At 50.4% G+C, this 13329-nt stretch overlaps 6 protein-coding genes across 6 annotated transcripts; all 6 read left to right on the top strand.

The window, feature by feature from the left end:
- Window positions 1–95: 95 nt before the first annotated feature.
- Window positions 96–1364, top strand: Asppvi_010181 (CaiB/BaiF CoA transferase family protein; the record flags this gene model as incomplete). The annotated part of the gene is made up of 1 exon (XM_043306027.1): window positions 96–1364. The coding sequence occupies one exon, from the start codon at window positions 96–98 to the stop codon at window positions 1362–1364; it is 1269 nt and encodes a 422-aa protein (XP_043161962.1).
- A 389-nt stretch (window positions 1365–1753) lies between these two features.
- On the top strand, window positions 1754–2182 carry Asppvi_010180 (uncharacterized protein; the record flags this gene model as incomplete). The annotated part of the gene is made up of 1 exon (XM_043306026.1): window positions 1754–2182. One exon carries the CDS (start codon window positions 1754–1756, stop codon window positions 2180–2182), a length of 429 nt encoding a protein of 142 aa, XP_043161961.1.
- An 846-nt stretch (window positions 2183–3028) lies between these two features.
- On the top strand, window positions 3029–4111 carry Asppvi_010179 (threonine aldolase family protein; the record flags this gene model as incomplete). The annotated part of the gene is made up of 1 exon (XM_043306025.1): window positions 3029–4111. The coding sequence occupies one exon, from the start codon at window positions 3029–3031 to the stop codon at window positions 4109–4111; it is 1083 nt and encodes a 360-aa protein (XP_043161960.1).
- Window positions 4112–4574: 463 nt separating this feature from the next.
- Window positions 4575–6785, top strand: Asppvi_010178 (transcription factor domain-containing protein; the record flags this gene model as incomplete). The annotated part of the gene is made up of 5 exons (XM_043306024.1): window positions 4575–4606; window positions 4740–5323; window positions 5369–5942; window positions 5992–6340; window positions 6399–6785. The coding sequence occupies 5 exons, from the start codon at window positions 4575–4577 to the stop codon at window positions 6783–6785; spliced, it is 1926 nt and encodes a 641-aa protein (XP_043161959.1).
- A 1172-nt stretch (window positions 6786–7957) lies between these two features.
- Asppvi_010177 (cation diffusion facilitator family transporter) lies at window positions 7958–9546 on the top strand (the record flags this gene model as incomplete). The annotated part of the gene is made up of 9 exons (XM_043306023.1): window positions 7958–8039; window positions 8094–8143; window positions 8193–8237; window positions 8282–8429; window positions 8476–8556; window positions 8604–8707; window positions 8758–8992; window positions 9040–9119; window positions 9166–9546. 9 exons carry the CDS (start codon window positions 7958–7960, stop codon window positions 9544–9546), a joined length of 1206 nt encoding a protein of 401 aa, XP_043161958.1.
- An 872-nt stretch (window positions 9547–10418) lies between these two features.
- On the top strand, window positions 10419–12240 carry Asppvi_010176 (FAD-dependent oxidoreductase; the record flags this gene model as incomplete). Its single annotated transcript, XM_043306022.1, has 2 exons — window positions 10419–11198; window positions 11221–12240. 2 exons carry the CDS (start codon window positions 10419–10421, stop codon window positions 12238–12240), a joined length of 1800 nt encoding a protein of 599 aa, XP_043161957.1.
- Between the last annotated feature and the right edge of the window lie 1089 nt (window positions 12241–13329).

The following is a 13329-nucleotide window of genomic DNA, read 5'->3' as shown; positions in this document are numbered from 1 at the left end:
ATCATTGGAGTCCGGTGAGCATCTTGATCTCTTATATACAGTAATAAACGGTGCTATTGCTTTAGGAAATGGATAGTGCAAGGAATTGACGCATAATGGCTCTCATTCGACCCTCTGTCCGGGCTCTGCCGCGACAATGCCTGATCATCCACCGCAACTCGTCAACAAACACCTCCGCTATCCAGAACAACACCAAACGACAACAAAAGAAAGGTCCCTTGACCGGCATCACAGTAGTTAGTCTCGAACAAGCCATTGCAGCACCATTTTGCACCCGCCAACTGGCTGATCTCGGCGCTCGCGTCATCAAAATCGAACGCCCTAAGGTGGGCGACTTTGCCCGCAACTATGACACCCGCGTCAATGGCCTCTCTTCGCACTTTGTTTGGACCAACCGGTCAAAGGAAAGTTTGGCGCTGGATGTCAAGAACCGCCGCGACCATCGCATACTCATGCGACTGCTCTTCCGCGCAGACGTCCTAGTCCAGAACCTCGCCCCGGGAGCAAGCGCCCGATTAGGTCTGTCATTCGCAGACTTATCAGAAAAGCACCCCTCTCTGATCGTCTGCAACATCTCCGGCTACGGGCCGGACGGACCCTACCGAGACAAGAAAGCATACGATCTCCTCATTCAAAGCGAAGCCGGTCTGCTCTCCGTCACGGGGACGGGTGCCGAGCCAGCAAAAGTCGGCATCTCGATTGCGGACATCTGCGCGGGCAGCTACGCTTACTCAAATATCCTTGCTGCCTTGTTCGAGCGCGAAAAAGACCCCGAGCGCCGGGGACGCAATATTGATATCTCCATGCTGGAGAGTATGGTCGAGTGGATGGKATTTCCCATGTACTATACCTACCGGGGCCAGCCGGGCCCGACCCCTGCGGGTGCGTCACATGCTGCGATCTATCCGTATGGGCCGTTTGAAACGGGCAAGGGGACGGTCATGCTGGGGATTCAGAATGAGCGAGAGTGGGCTAAGTTTTGCGACATAGTTTTGGAGAAGCCGGAGATGGCGATGGATGAGCGCTTTTGTAATAATTCTCTGCGGGTGACGAATCGGGATGCCCTGAGGGAGACAATCTGTAAAGTGTTCGCCGCCTACTCTGCAGAGCGGATATTACAGCGTCTGGATGAGGTGGGTATTGCGAATGCCAGCGTGAACGATATGCAAGGCGTATGGAACCATCCGCAATTGAGAGCCAGGCAGCGCTGGACGCAGATACAGACATCTGTTGGGACAGTGCCTGCGCTGTTTCCTCCAGGAATGGGCCCAGACGGGTTTGAAGCTCAAATGGGTGCGGTTCCAGAGATCGGACAGCATAACGAGGCCATATTGGCTGAATTGGGGCTGGATACGGATGACTAGGTAGCACTGAACAGTAATTCAGTCTTGTAAGCTCAGGTGGTTACACGCAATATTCCACAGTAGTATGGAGGGGTTTTCAAAGAAGGGATAAGAAAGAGGAGAATAGCCGTGGTGCCGAATAAGAATGGCTGACTGAATAATAACTGACTTAACTATGATCAACAATCTATGCCTGGGGCAGATTCATTCATTTGATGCTGAAATCGTCTGCATAATCCCTAGTCATGGAACTGCAAAAACGTGAAGAGCACACAGATTTACATATTCAACCCATACGACCGCTCCTCAGGCCTAGACTGGTCGTGGATTGAATATCTAACCCATGCGGATTATGGGTTGACCCACCACCTATCTAATTCACCCCCACATCCATCCGGGTCGGATTGTGAATGGCCTTACAGGAGCTGCAGAAGTCATGGGATCTGGGAAACTGGGGTATAGACCTGCTTTTCCGATGTCTGGACGATAGTACCCCTCGAACGTTACGGCTTTCGGATGATCCTGTTGTACAGGTGCAAGGTGATACATGTGAAAGCAGTCATGCGGCAGAGCATATTCCCGACGCCAGTATCCCAATGACGCCAGCAACTCGGGACCGATTCGTCACAGCAAGCGTCTCCTCTGCCAACAGCATCACAGCGGCAAATAAACGACACGGTCTGTTTAACTCCACGGATGACTACACGGATGTTGTGGAGACATCACCGTCGCAAGCGGACTCGGTCATCTGGCGTGACTCGGTCCATCTGGCGTTCTGTATCGTCTTCCTGATGGTAAACCGGTTGCACGCCAAAGTGGGGCAGAATTATGTCTTTTGATGGTTCGCGGAGCAACTCAAGCTGGGTGTAATGGGAAAGTTCTCCAAAAGGAATTCCATAGTACAGCCAAGCCAGAGATGGAACACCAAATACAAGTGCATGTTGACCTCGCTATACTGTATTCTGTGACGCAAGGTAATCAAGATAATACGATGTAACCTTAAGCTTAAGGACATCAAAAAATGGTGTGAAGAACAAGTGAGTTAGGCCATGCGGGGTAAAAGGACCAGCAGAGCTGATGATAAATTAAAGATTGATGTTGTGCTTTCGTGACGTTCTATATCAGTAAGACATGATAGGCCAATGCCGAATATCAAAGCTCCAAATCCATCCACGAATGGCTAGTCAGCAGTGCTGTATTCTGGGCAGATCATCATGATCCTGTAGATCCATACCATATCTACATCAAGATATCTCATGCCGCCTGCGATATCGATCTACTCGTACTTTGGGGGCTTTGAGATAAACTACTTCTGGAACGAGGCTAGAATTTGATGGAATCAATTTTCTTAGCCCTTACCGCTATTTGTGTGCAACATCAGATGCCAACTGTACACTTTCTGCAGAATACTAGTATCGCTGTTGTTACTCGGGATTCCCGAAATCGGGAAAGATCCCAGGCGATTGCTAATAGAAATCTCCACTGCGGATTCCCGAAGTCGGATTATTCCCGAGACGATGGCGTCTCCCCGCTACCGAGTCAAGTTTTCCCACAGAGATAAGGGGATATATTTCAGGGGATCCAGACAAGATGACTCACTTGGTTTCTCTTACTTTTCTGGCATTCTTGCATTGATTCCAGTTCTTGATTCCTATTATCATATAAAGTCCCACATCTTCCAGACAATGCCGGCGTCAGATATCAGTGACACAGAGCTCCCTCCTCGATATAATTTTATCGATGATTACAGCGAGGGGGCTCATCCGCAGATTCTAGAATCTCTGTTGCTGACAAACACCGCACAACAATCGTCCTACGGGACAGACGAGTTCAGCAATGAAGCTCGACGGCTGATCCGGGAGAAGCTCAACGCCAGCGAGGATGAAGTTGCCATTCATTTTGTCCCCAGCGGGACATCGGCCAATTTAATCTCCATTGCCAGCTGTTTGCGGCCCTACGAAGCCGTCATGGCTGTGGAATCTGGGCACATTGTCACCAAGGAAGCTGGTGCGATCGAAGCCACAGGGCACAAGATGATCCTAGTCCCCGGAGTAAACGGGAAAATGACACCGGAGAACCTGGAGCGCGTATTCCAGCAGAATCAGTTCTTTCCGCACATGGCCAAGCCGCGGCTAGTGTACATCTCCAACGCGACGGAGCTGGGAACGATCTACACAAAGGCCGAACTGTCGGCCCTCTCAGCGGTTTGCAAACGACTCGGACTGCTCATCCTGGTCGACGGTGCACGATTGGGAGTAGCGCTGAGCGCAAAGAACAATGACCTCACCTTGCGTGATATGGTCGACCTCACCGATATCTTCTGGATTGGCGGGACCAAGATGGGAGCACTCCTGGGTGAGGCGATTGTGGTCAAGCAGCATCTGGCCGAGGGCTTTGTCTTCCATCTCAAACAGCATGGGGCTCTGCTGGCCAAGTCCCGTGTGATGGGTATTCAGTTTGTCGAGCTCTTCCGGACACATTTGTTTTTCGATCTCGCGACGCATGCGAACAACATGGCAGCCAAGATCTCGGCCAACTTTGAGAAACTGGGCTATAGCCTCGCCGAACAGACGGAGACCAACCAAGTATTTCCTATTCTACCCGACCGGGTGGTTCGCAGACTACAGGATCGGTTTGGGTTCTACATATGGGAGAAGCGCGACGATGGACATGCGGTTGTTCGCATTGTGACCTCGTGGGCGACGGATTCCCTTCAGGTGGACAAGTTCAATAGCTGGGTACAGCAATGGACCGAGCTGGATGTATGATGGATATGATCAACTACATTTGTGATGAGTTAGCGAGATAGACAGCCTGCATAGCATTAATCCTAATGACCATTCTATTCTCCGAGGTGCGGAGTATTGAGGAGAGACCGGAATTTATATTGAGACTACCCGGTTGCCAAACAACACAACCCTTGTAAATATTGTCTAAGCTGTTTCTATCTGTCCGTCACTATCCATTGCGGACTAGAATGGTTCTAGAACAAGTTTTCTTTTTTTGATGTTGCGGAAGAACAAAAAAGAAGCTTCCCCTGCCAGTGCGCTTTACCCGATTTGGAAGGTAGTTGGTTATCTCCGCACCGGGTGAAATCATCACCTACTGGAACCATTCCCGACCGCGCAACCATCAGTACATGGGTGCATTTGAACATTATCATCATCTCAAATGAGGGAGTGAAGACAATGGCAGATCAATGAGTTGATCTTGTCAATCCGGCCCTTGAGAATGCGACTTTCAGTGTCCTGCGATGGCTGCCGGTATGTCCCTTGTTACTGTAGTCCGTTTGGTGATCCTCGGAAATCGGGAATAACCTCGAAATGAGCCAATCCAATATGGCCTGAACCTTAGCACTTGGATTGATTCGCTGATCATCATTGCTCTTGTGTATAGTCAAGCAAAGGTCAAATGCATTCATGATGGCCAACCACCCTGTCGTCGCTGTCAACGGGCGAAACTGACCGACTGTCAGTTGACGGACACATATTCGTCCCCGTCGAGAAGATCAAGACGAACCGCATTGAAATCACGGAGACAGCGAACGGTGATCTCTGAACCGACAACCGCTCTCAATAGTCCACCATTACCTCCGGAGCCCCAAACCGACCATCCATCGCCATGGTGCGCTGAGAATCCCGTTGAGGCCTTGCCCTCATCCACCGTTATTGCTGCATGCGAGACCTACCGCAAGAAGTTTCCCGTCGCCAATTTCCTCCACTATCCGTCTCTAATCGCAGAATTATCGTCAAATCCTGCCTCGGTTGATCCAGTTTTTGTTGCAGCTCTGCTGTCATTATGTGTGAGATTCATGCCCGATCACCCTCTGGAAGCAGCCGAAACATATGCCGAATATGCTCGCAAACAGCTCGCGCATCGTGCGTTCGAGGCCCCGTCGCTCTATCTTGCGCAATCTCTGGTGATGATAACCTTCTACGAATGGGGTTCTGGTCGCCCCTACAAGGCCTGGATGTACAGTGGTATGTCTACGTCTCAAGCTCCCTTTACGAGGCTAATGATGTCAGGAATGGCAACGTACATGATCCAATCGCTCCTCAAGACGGCCGACGACAGCATGGAGCATAATCCGCAGGACTTCCAGGCTAGCCAAACTCAGTACGAGCAGCTGGTTCGCACGTACTGGTGCTGTTTCGCGCAAGACTGCGAGCTGAGTTCCGGAGCGCGCCAGCATTTCGCCCTTTCCTTTCGACAGATCTCAGTTCCGTTGCCGACCAGTGACCAGGACTTCAACTTTGGTCGGCTTTCATCGCATCGCTTGATGCCGTCCGATATGAGCAAGCACTCCCCGTTGTCGAGGAATCTAACCATCGACTATGGACTGACGATCGTCACCCGGGGGTTCGATATTTTCGTGCGGATCCTGCGGTTCGCGAACGAGAGTCGGCGCGGTCGGACATTGACATTTCCTCAGGATCCTTCATCGCCGCGAGTGGTCTGGCAGCGCTTGAAGGAGGAGCTCGACGAGTGGAGGTTTCTACAAGATGTGACGGTGCGATACCCAGCCACCAGTGCACAGGCACATGTTGCCTTGGGGTACGGTGAGCTGTTCGCATACATCAATCTGGTCTATTTCATGAGGTATTTCCCTGTTCGCTGTCACGCTTAGGCGATTCTAATAACATCTTAGTATCCTCTTTCTGTTCCGAGACCAGTTCCTGTCCAGTCTCAAGCCTCACGCCGACTTGCTGCATGACCTGCAAGGCTTGAGTAATGTAGATGAGTCTCAGGCTATCCGGGAACTCTTCGAAGCAGCGCAAAATATCGGCGGCATCCTTTCTGCCCTCGAAGTCTCCGGAGCACCGGTGATCACACCATACTCTGGCTTCAGTATTTTTGTTGCGGCCCATATCAACATGTACGGGACTGTGTGCCCGCAGCGATATCCCGGGGGAATCGAGCGAGCGGAGGAGGAGAAAAAGGCCAACCTGTCATATCTCGAGCGACTGAGCAAATACTGGCCAGTTGGACAAAATTGGGTAAGCAACCACCTTTGCGCGTCGTATCTCGTTGAGAACGGATTGCTGATAGACACAGTGGCGAACCGTGCAGGAAGCCAACAGATTCTACGAGATAGCCAGAAATAATCAGATGCACGTTCGGGACGGGGCGGGCCATCTCACAATTGCGGGGACTTTGGACGAATATGGTGATATTCGAAGTGTACGACCACGCCAGGAAGAGTCCAAACATATTTTGGAGCGGGAGAATATGCCAACAGCGACTAGAAATCGGAACAATCATCAAACGTTAGGGAGTGATAGTCGTCATCCTGGGGCAGGTGGAATGGATGCAGTGCCCTTGAGTGAATCTCATGAGCTAGAGGTGGAAATGCTCCAGTGGCCATTCATCGATGAATCATGGTCCTTGGGCTTCGATACCGGGTTTGACACTGCGTGGCCATCTTTGGGGGTTGGTTCATAGAGAGCATCAACGGCTTGAGGATTGAGAATGGAATAACTACTCAACTAGGTCCTAACAGACGAGATGCGTAATCAACTGCAATAGATATCAATATTATTCATATTAGATGGAGTTATCTACTACTAGGACAAGCACTGTTTGAATTCAAATAGTGGAAATTCTGGGCAGCTCATCGAATGTGACCAGTTGGCAGGTCTTCATTTCACTTGTCCGTAAAGGGAAGCCAAGACCTGTGCAGTCCCCAAGGTACTCACTCCTTGTCTGGTTAAATATAGTCGACTCGCTCCTCTTGCTCTTCTATCCCTGCTCCTTAACTGGGAGCTGAATCTACAAGTTTTGCATCTGCTTTTACAAGCAGTGTGGACTTTATCTCAGCCATCCGAGTTGTTCTCGTCGCCTCACATATTGTGACACGTATCTCAGATTCTTCCGGCACTCGAAATGACAAATCTTTTACAACAACAACAACATCATCATCATCATCATCATCATCATCATGATGGCTGGCTTTGATGAACAGCTCGATTGGGAATATCGTTCGATCTGCTACTGACCACACTAACGTTCCAGGTTGAAGCCGTTACAGCTCACATATCTGGGATCTGAACTTCCCTCGCCCATAGAGGCACCAACATGGTCAACTGATTTTTGGCCCGTCCGTTCCGATCCGAGCTCCGACCTGCATCCAGACTGGCTATAGCCAATTGCCATGCTCGTTCGGAATGAGTCACTCCTGTGCGTCGCTTCTTGGGTTACTATGACTAATCCCGGCGGATAGACGAGGGAATTCTCCACTTTTCGGCGATTTGGCCTGCTCAGTGGCATTCAAGTGTCGACAATATGGACTGCAGACCATGCACAGCGTCTGGCATGGATAGGGCTCTTGAGGCATTTCTGCTACTTGTTACTTGTGCGCTCCTATGACATCGCTGGCGAGCTGAGTCCCCAGCCGAGGTCGAGATCCGACCCTCTCAGGCCCCCGTTCTGAGCTGCGTTACATCGGTCTTTTTCTAGACAGGAAAATTTTCGGGCTATGTCTTTTATGGGGAGTGACTCGCGTCTTTTGCAAGCCATTCTGCAGCTTGAGGGAGCCTGACGCCCAAAATTGTTTTGCCTGAAGATTTTCCCTCTGTACATATTTTGTCACACAATCAATATTCTCTGGCTTCATCATGTTTTCCCATCTCAAACGCGAACACCGTCTGATTCTGGTAATCAGCATTTCCGCGTCTTTTTTCCTGGCGGAAATCGCAGGTAAAGTTTGATTTTTACATGTCCAGCGGCCGCCTGGTTGACAAAATATTTCAGTCGGATTTTATACCCGCTCTTTGGCTCTAGTCGCAGACGCATTCCACTACGTTGGTAGCACACATTGATGATGCGGAAGTGATACTGATATACCTGCAGCTGAATGACCTTGTCGGCTTCATTGTGGCTCTGGTAGCACTCAAGGTAGTGTAGCTCCTCCCTGTGTGAGAGTAAAGCTAAAGAGTCAGATCTCCCAACGCAACAAACATCCTAAAGAGCTCTCTTTCGGCTGGCAGCGCGCACAATTATTGGGTGCCTTTTTCAATGGTGTTTTCCTCCTGTCTCTAGGAATCAGCATTTTCCTTCAATCTATCGATCGCTTTATCTCGTTAGAGCGTATGGTATTCGCTCCTGGTGGATGAGAACGTACTGACACATGCAGGAATTGAAAACCCCAAGCTTGTACTGATCGTTGGCTGCGTCGGATTGGCTTTGAATCTGATCAGTGGATTGTTCCTGCATGGTTCGTTCCCATCCAGAAGAGCATTGAGTGCCGGACTAAGTTCATAGAACACGACCATGGTGAAAGCAACACCCCCGATTCATCCGATGACGATCTGGAAATTTCGATGTCATTGTCTACGCTCGAACGCAGGAGTTCCTTTTCTACTCGAGTAAGTCGCTGTGTCGCCGTAGGCTTTCCCAGCTAAGTAGCGTTCATCAGGTCGTGCGCCCTCACGTCGAGCACCGCCACAATGTCAAGTCGCAAGCGAAGAAGGGCCATGATCTCGGGATGATGGGTGTCCTTATCCATGTTCTGGGGGATGCAGCGAACAATATCGGGGTTATTATTGCTGCGTTGGTGATCTGGAAGGCCAAATATGAGGGAAGATATTATGCCGATCCTGCTGTGAGCATGGCGATTGCCATCGTGATCCTCCTCTCGTCGCTTCCTCTAGGCATGTAGCACAATCAGACTCTACGGACTGCTACTGACTCAATGTAGTGAAGAAGAGTGGAACCATTTTGCTGCAGAGCGTCCCGCTGGGCGTCGACCCGGAAGATGTCAAGCATGATCTTGAAGCCGTGAGTATTGATTCCCGGTTATGTTTCACAGGTTAACCCGGTTAAGATTCCCGGCGTCGAGTCCGTCCATGAACTCCATATCTGGCGACTCAACCAGGAAAAAGCCCTTGCCTCGGTGCATCTGGCAGTATCCGATGAACTCATCGTCGACTTTATGGAAAAGGCGAAGATTATCAACGAGTGCTTCCATGCGTACGGGATCCATTCAACGACCTTGCAGCCGGAGCATGTCCGTCCAATTCCCAGCGACAGTCGATCAATCCAGGGCCAGGAAAGCGCAGAGTTGCTTGTTAAGGGAGGAGTCAAGAAGCGCCATGTTGTCGACCCCAACTCTGGGTGTTCATCGGAAACCCTGTCGACATGTTTGGTCAATTGTGGGAGTACCTGCCAAGGCTACACATGCTGCAGTCGGGATAAGTCACCCTAATGTTTTGACGTCAATTGAAATAGGGCCAGGCATGATTTGGAATTGTTTAGATGTGGGCTCGGGATGTTGTCGTGAGGTCATCTCCGCGCTATCCGTACCGCATGGATAATGAATGGTAGATGGAAAACGGTACCGCCTCTTCCTTTAATAGTCTTGTTATTTGGTGTGTACTATAATGCTTATTCTAATGTGGATTTGTACACATTGCAATTATTAGAATTTCCTGTCCAGACGTAAGCCTGAATGCGCAAAGTTAGTCGGAAACGACGGAAGGAGGCGGCCAACCACGTTGATTCCTCATATGCAATAACAACAAGGCATAGCTGCATGATCTATTGAAGTTAAGCGTGAGAAACATGCATAGTCACAATTGTTCGGCTCAAGAGTGGTTATCGTCGCCAGAAAATGCGGGCGTGGGTATTACACATTATGGCTCTAGCTAATTCCAAGTCAATAGATTAAAGAGTAAGGAGTATTTAGCTCCAAGGAGAAACACAACGGATGTAGCCGAGTACAAAGTATGAAGTATCATCAATGACATCAGGACTAGTATGCTCACTGGGTCATTATCCAGCTAAGATCATGTGGATGGCGGTGATCTCTGCTCATTGGCAGCATGACCCGTCGCATCGTCGATGATGGATGCACATATCTCATGCGCTGAGTTTTTAACTCTCGTATGTAAACAGGGAGCAGGATGATCGACAGCCCCATTGCATAGCTCGTGTCTTATTTCATTACGCTTTTGGGCATGGAGTGTTGGGCGCACCAGAGTGCTTGTATTTCTTGTGTATATAAGGAAAGTTGCGAGTTTGTCCAGGCCATCGTCTAACTCACTTTGTAATCTACATCTCTCTATCACGCCAGTCGCGATGAAAAATTTTTTACTGGCCATTTTCTTTGCCACTGCAGCAATCGCTGCCCCCGATCCAAGCAGCTGCCGATGTCAACCCAATCAGCCATGCTGGCCATCACCACAGGAGTGGAATGCCCTCAACAGCTCGATTGACGGTAACCTGGTCGCAGTGCAGCCTGCTGCTGCTCCTTGTCACATTAACCCCAACAGCACCGCCTGCCAGGAAGTCACGGCGCAATGGACCAACTCCGTCTGGCGCGCCGCTCAGCCCGGCGCCGTGCAATGGGAGAACTGGGCAGCCTGGCCGGAACAAAATGAGAGTTGTTATATCGAGACTGCGGCGTATATGCCATGCCAGCAGGGGCGTATCTCGCTCTACTCTGCCGTGGTCCAGAACGCGCGACACATCCAGGAGGCTGTCCGGTTTGCAAAGCAGCATAACGTCCGTCTCGCGATCAAGAACTCCGGCCACGATTTCCATGGACGCTCGGCGGCTCCGAACTCCCTTCAGATCTTGACCAACCGAATGAAGGGAATTCAGTTAGTAGATAATTTCGTTCCGAATGGGGCGCCGAACGATGAAGGTGAAGGTCCGGCTGTAACGCTGGATGCTGGGATTAGTCTGCAGGAGATAAATGCTGCGCTCAGCAAGCAGAACAGAACGGTAGTGGGAGGCTCCGCTCACACTGTTGGCCTAACCGGAGGGTATATCCAAGGCGGCGGTCATTCGTTCTTGAGCCCATGGAAGGGGATGGCGTCGGATAATGCCCTGGAGTTCAATGTCGTCACGGCTTCGGTAAGTTGATGCTTTTTCTTAGGTTTGGCGCGCAGCACTGAAGTTGCTACAGGGAGATCTAGTCACTGCCAATGCCTACCAGAATTCGGATCTGTTCTGGGCGCTGCGAGGCGGTGGAGGAGGCACCTTTGGCGTCATCACCCAAGTCACCGTTCGTACATTCGAGGAAATTCCTCTCGTCATTACCTCCATGAACATCACCACTGCCGCCGGAGATCCCGCATTTTGGAACGCCGTGGCGGACTTTCATGCTGCGTTACCGGCCGTGACTGACGCACGAGGAGGCGGATACTACACGGTGACTCCCATTCTGCCGTGGGAGAAGAATCAGACCCTCTCGGTGTTGAGCTTTACGCATTTCCATGCCAACACTAGCAACACCACCGAGATTGGCCAGGTCTATGAGCCACTGGTGAAGAAGCTCAACGCGACTGCGGACGTGCATACACAGTATAGATCCTTCCCCATGCCCAGTTTCCATGAGGCCATAACAAAGCTCCTACTCGTCGGCGATGCGGATACGACAGGACAAATCGCCTTCCTCTTCTCCAGGCTGTTCTCGAGAGACCTCCTCACCTCCCAGGACGGACCCGCCAGGCTCGCTTCTACGTTGAGTAAATTCCGCTATACGCCTGGGGAACCCATCGCCGGCATCGTGGTGGGAGGCGGCGCCGTGGCAGAGAACGCAGGCAAAGTGGACAGTGCACTCAACCCGGCTTGGAGAAAGGCGGTTGTGCATATCGTGTACGTCCGAAGTTGGAGTCCCAATGCCACTCTGGCAGAGCAGCAGGCCGTCATCAAGAACGTGACGGATGTTGAGCTGCCATTGCTGCAAGGAGTCGAGGGTGCAGACAAGATGGGCGCGTATGTGAACGAGGCCTTTCCCTATGAACCCAACTTCCAAGACTCTTTCTGGGGCAGTAACTACCCCCGTTTGTACAGCATCAAGCAGAAATGGGATCCGGATGGTCTTTTCATAGCGCGCCGGATGGTTGGCAGCGAGGATTGGGATGATCAGGGCCTCTGTCGGATTGCGAAGTGAGCACTTCTGTCTCTAGAAGATACACCAGTTGCGTCTTTCTGTCTATCTTTTTGTTTGAGAATTGTGTAAATTTTTCAAGGGGTACATAATAGAAGTCTTCATCAACAGGATGGTTTGTGTCCTCCGGTAGTGACAGGCGTAATTAGATGTTAGGGAGCTCTTTTCTTTGTCGAAATTGATATATCTGGATCTGCCAGCTTCTTACTTGTTTCTTTCAATTCCAAGACCATTCTGGTGAAATGGTGGCATTCGATACATTTTGCTAGTTGTCTGGTCAATCAGTCATCTTACCTCCTGCATGCTTGAGAAGCAGTGCGACGGTGTAGTATCTCTAGTACTGCAAAATCGACAATCCTGAGTGGCATCTCAACGATTGTGTGCCAATGGTCCACATCGGCATTGGGTGTCGTCTGCCAAGTATTCAGTACGATTGCAGCAAGGTCACTATGCGAAGCTCGGCCAATTACTGATTGGTGTCGACTATTTAAACATGCGCCACCAACTCGCGATTTGCTGCCGGCACAAACGATGGCCTCGATACTTCCCAAATGAGGCCAATGGTGATCCAGTGGCGCATGGGCTTGGATAGGCGGCCCTTGGAATGCGGGGTCAATGTCTGTGCTTCGTGAAGAGTTACACGGATGGATACACGAGCTTGTGAATTTCAAATATATGTCCAGATAGCACTGGATAGGGGTAGTGATCATGGCAACGACATACCACAATGGGCTGATCTATCTGGAATATATTGCCATCACTCTGAGAATCGTCAGGGAAAAAATCAATCCAGATTCCGAAAGAACAAGGATCGACTGGGCCAGATCATCGCATCAGGCCACGTCAAATGACCGGCAGACCAAGACTACCTCGAGCATTCCACAGCCTCTCTGCGGACAACCTTATTGGTCTTTCTTTCGCCGTTACTTCGATCCTGTTCTCATGATTCCAAATTGCCGCCATATAAAAGACCTCAAAGTGCCTGATCTACTTGGAACGCGAGGCATTGCACTCTCTGATTTATTATACTACACCATTGTATACAATATAGTCATTTGCTGTCCATCATATACAGACATCCCACTCACGATG

The sequence above is a fragment of the Aspergillus pseudoviridinutans genome (genome assembly GCF_018340605.1).
Source record: "Aspergillus pseudoviridinutans IFM 55266 DNA, scaffold_8, whole genome shotgun sequence".
Taxonomy (NCBI): Eukaryota; Fungi; Ascomycota; class Eurotiomycetes; order Eurotiales; family Aspergillaceae; genus Aspergillus; species Aspergillus pseudoviridinutans.
The sequence above is the reverse complement of the archived record's forward strand: the minus strand, read 5'-3'. Positions and strand labels throughout refer to the sequence as shown.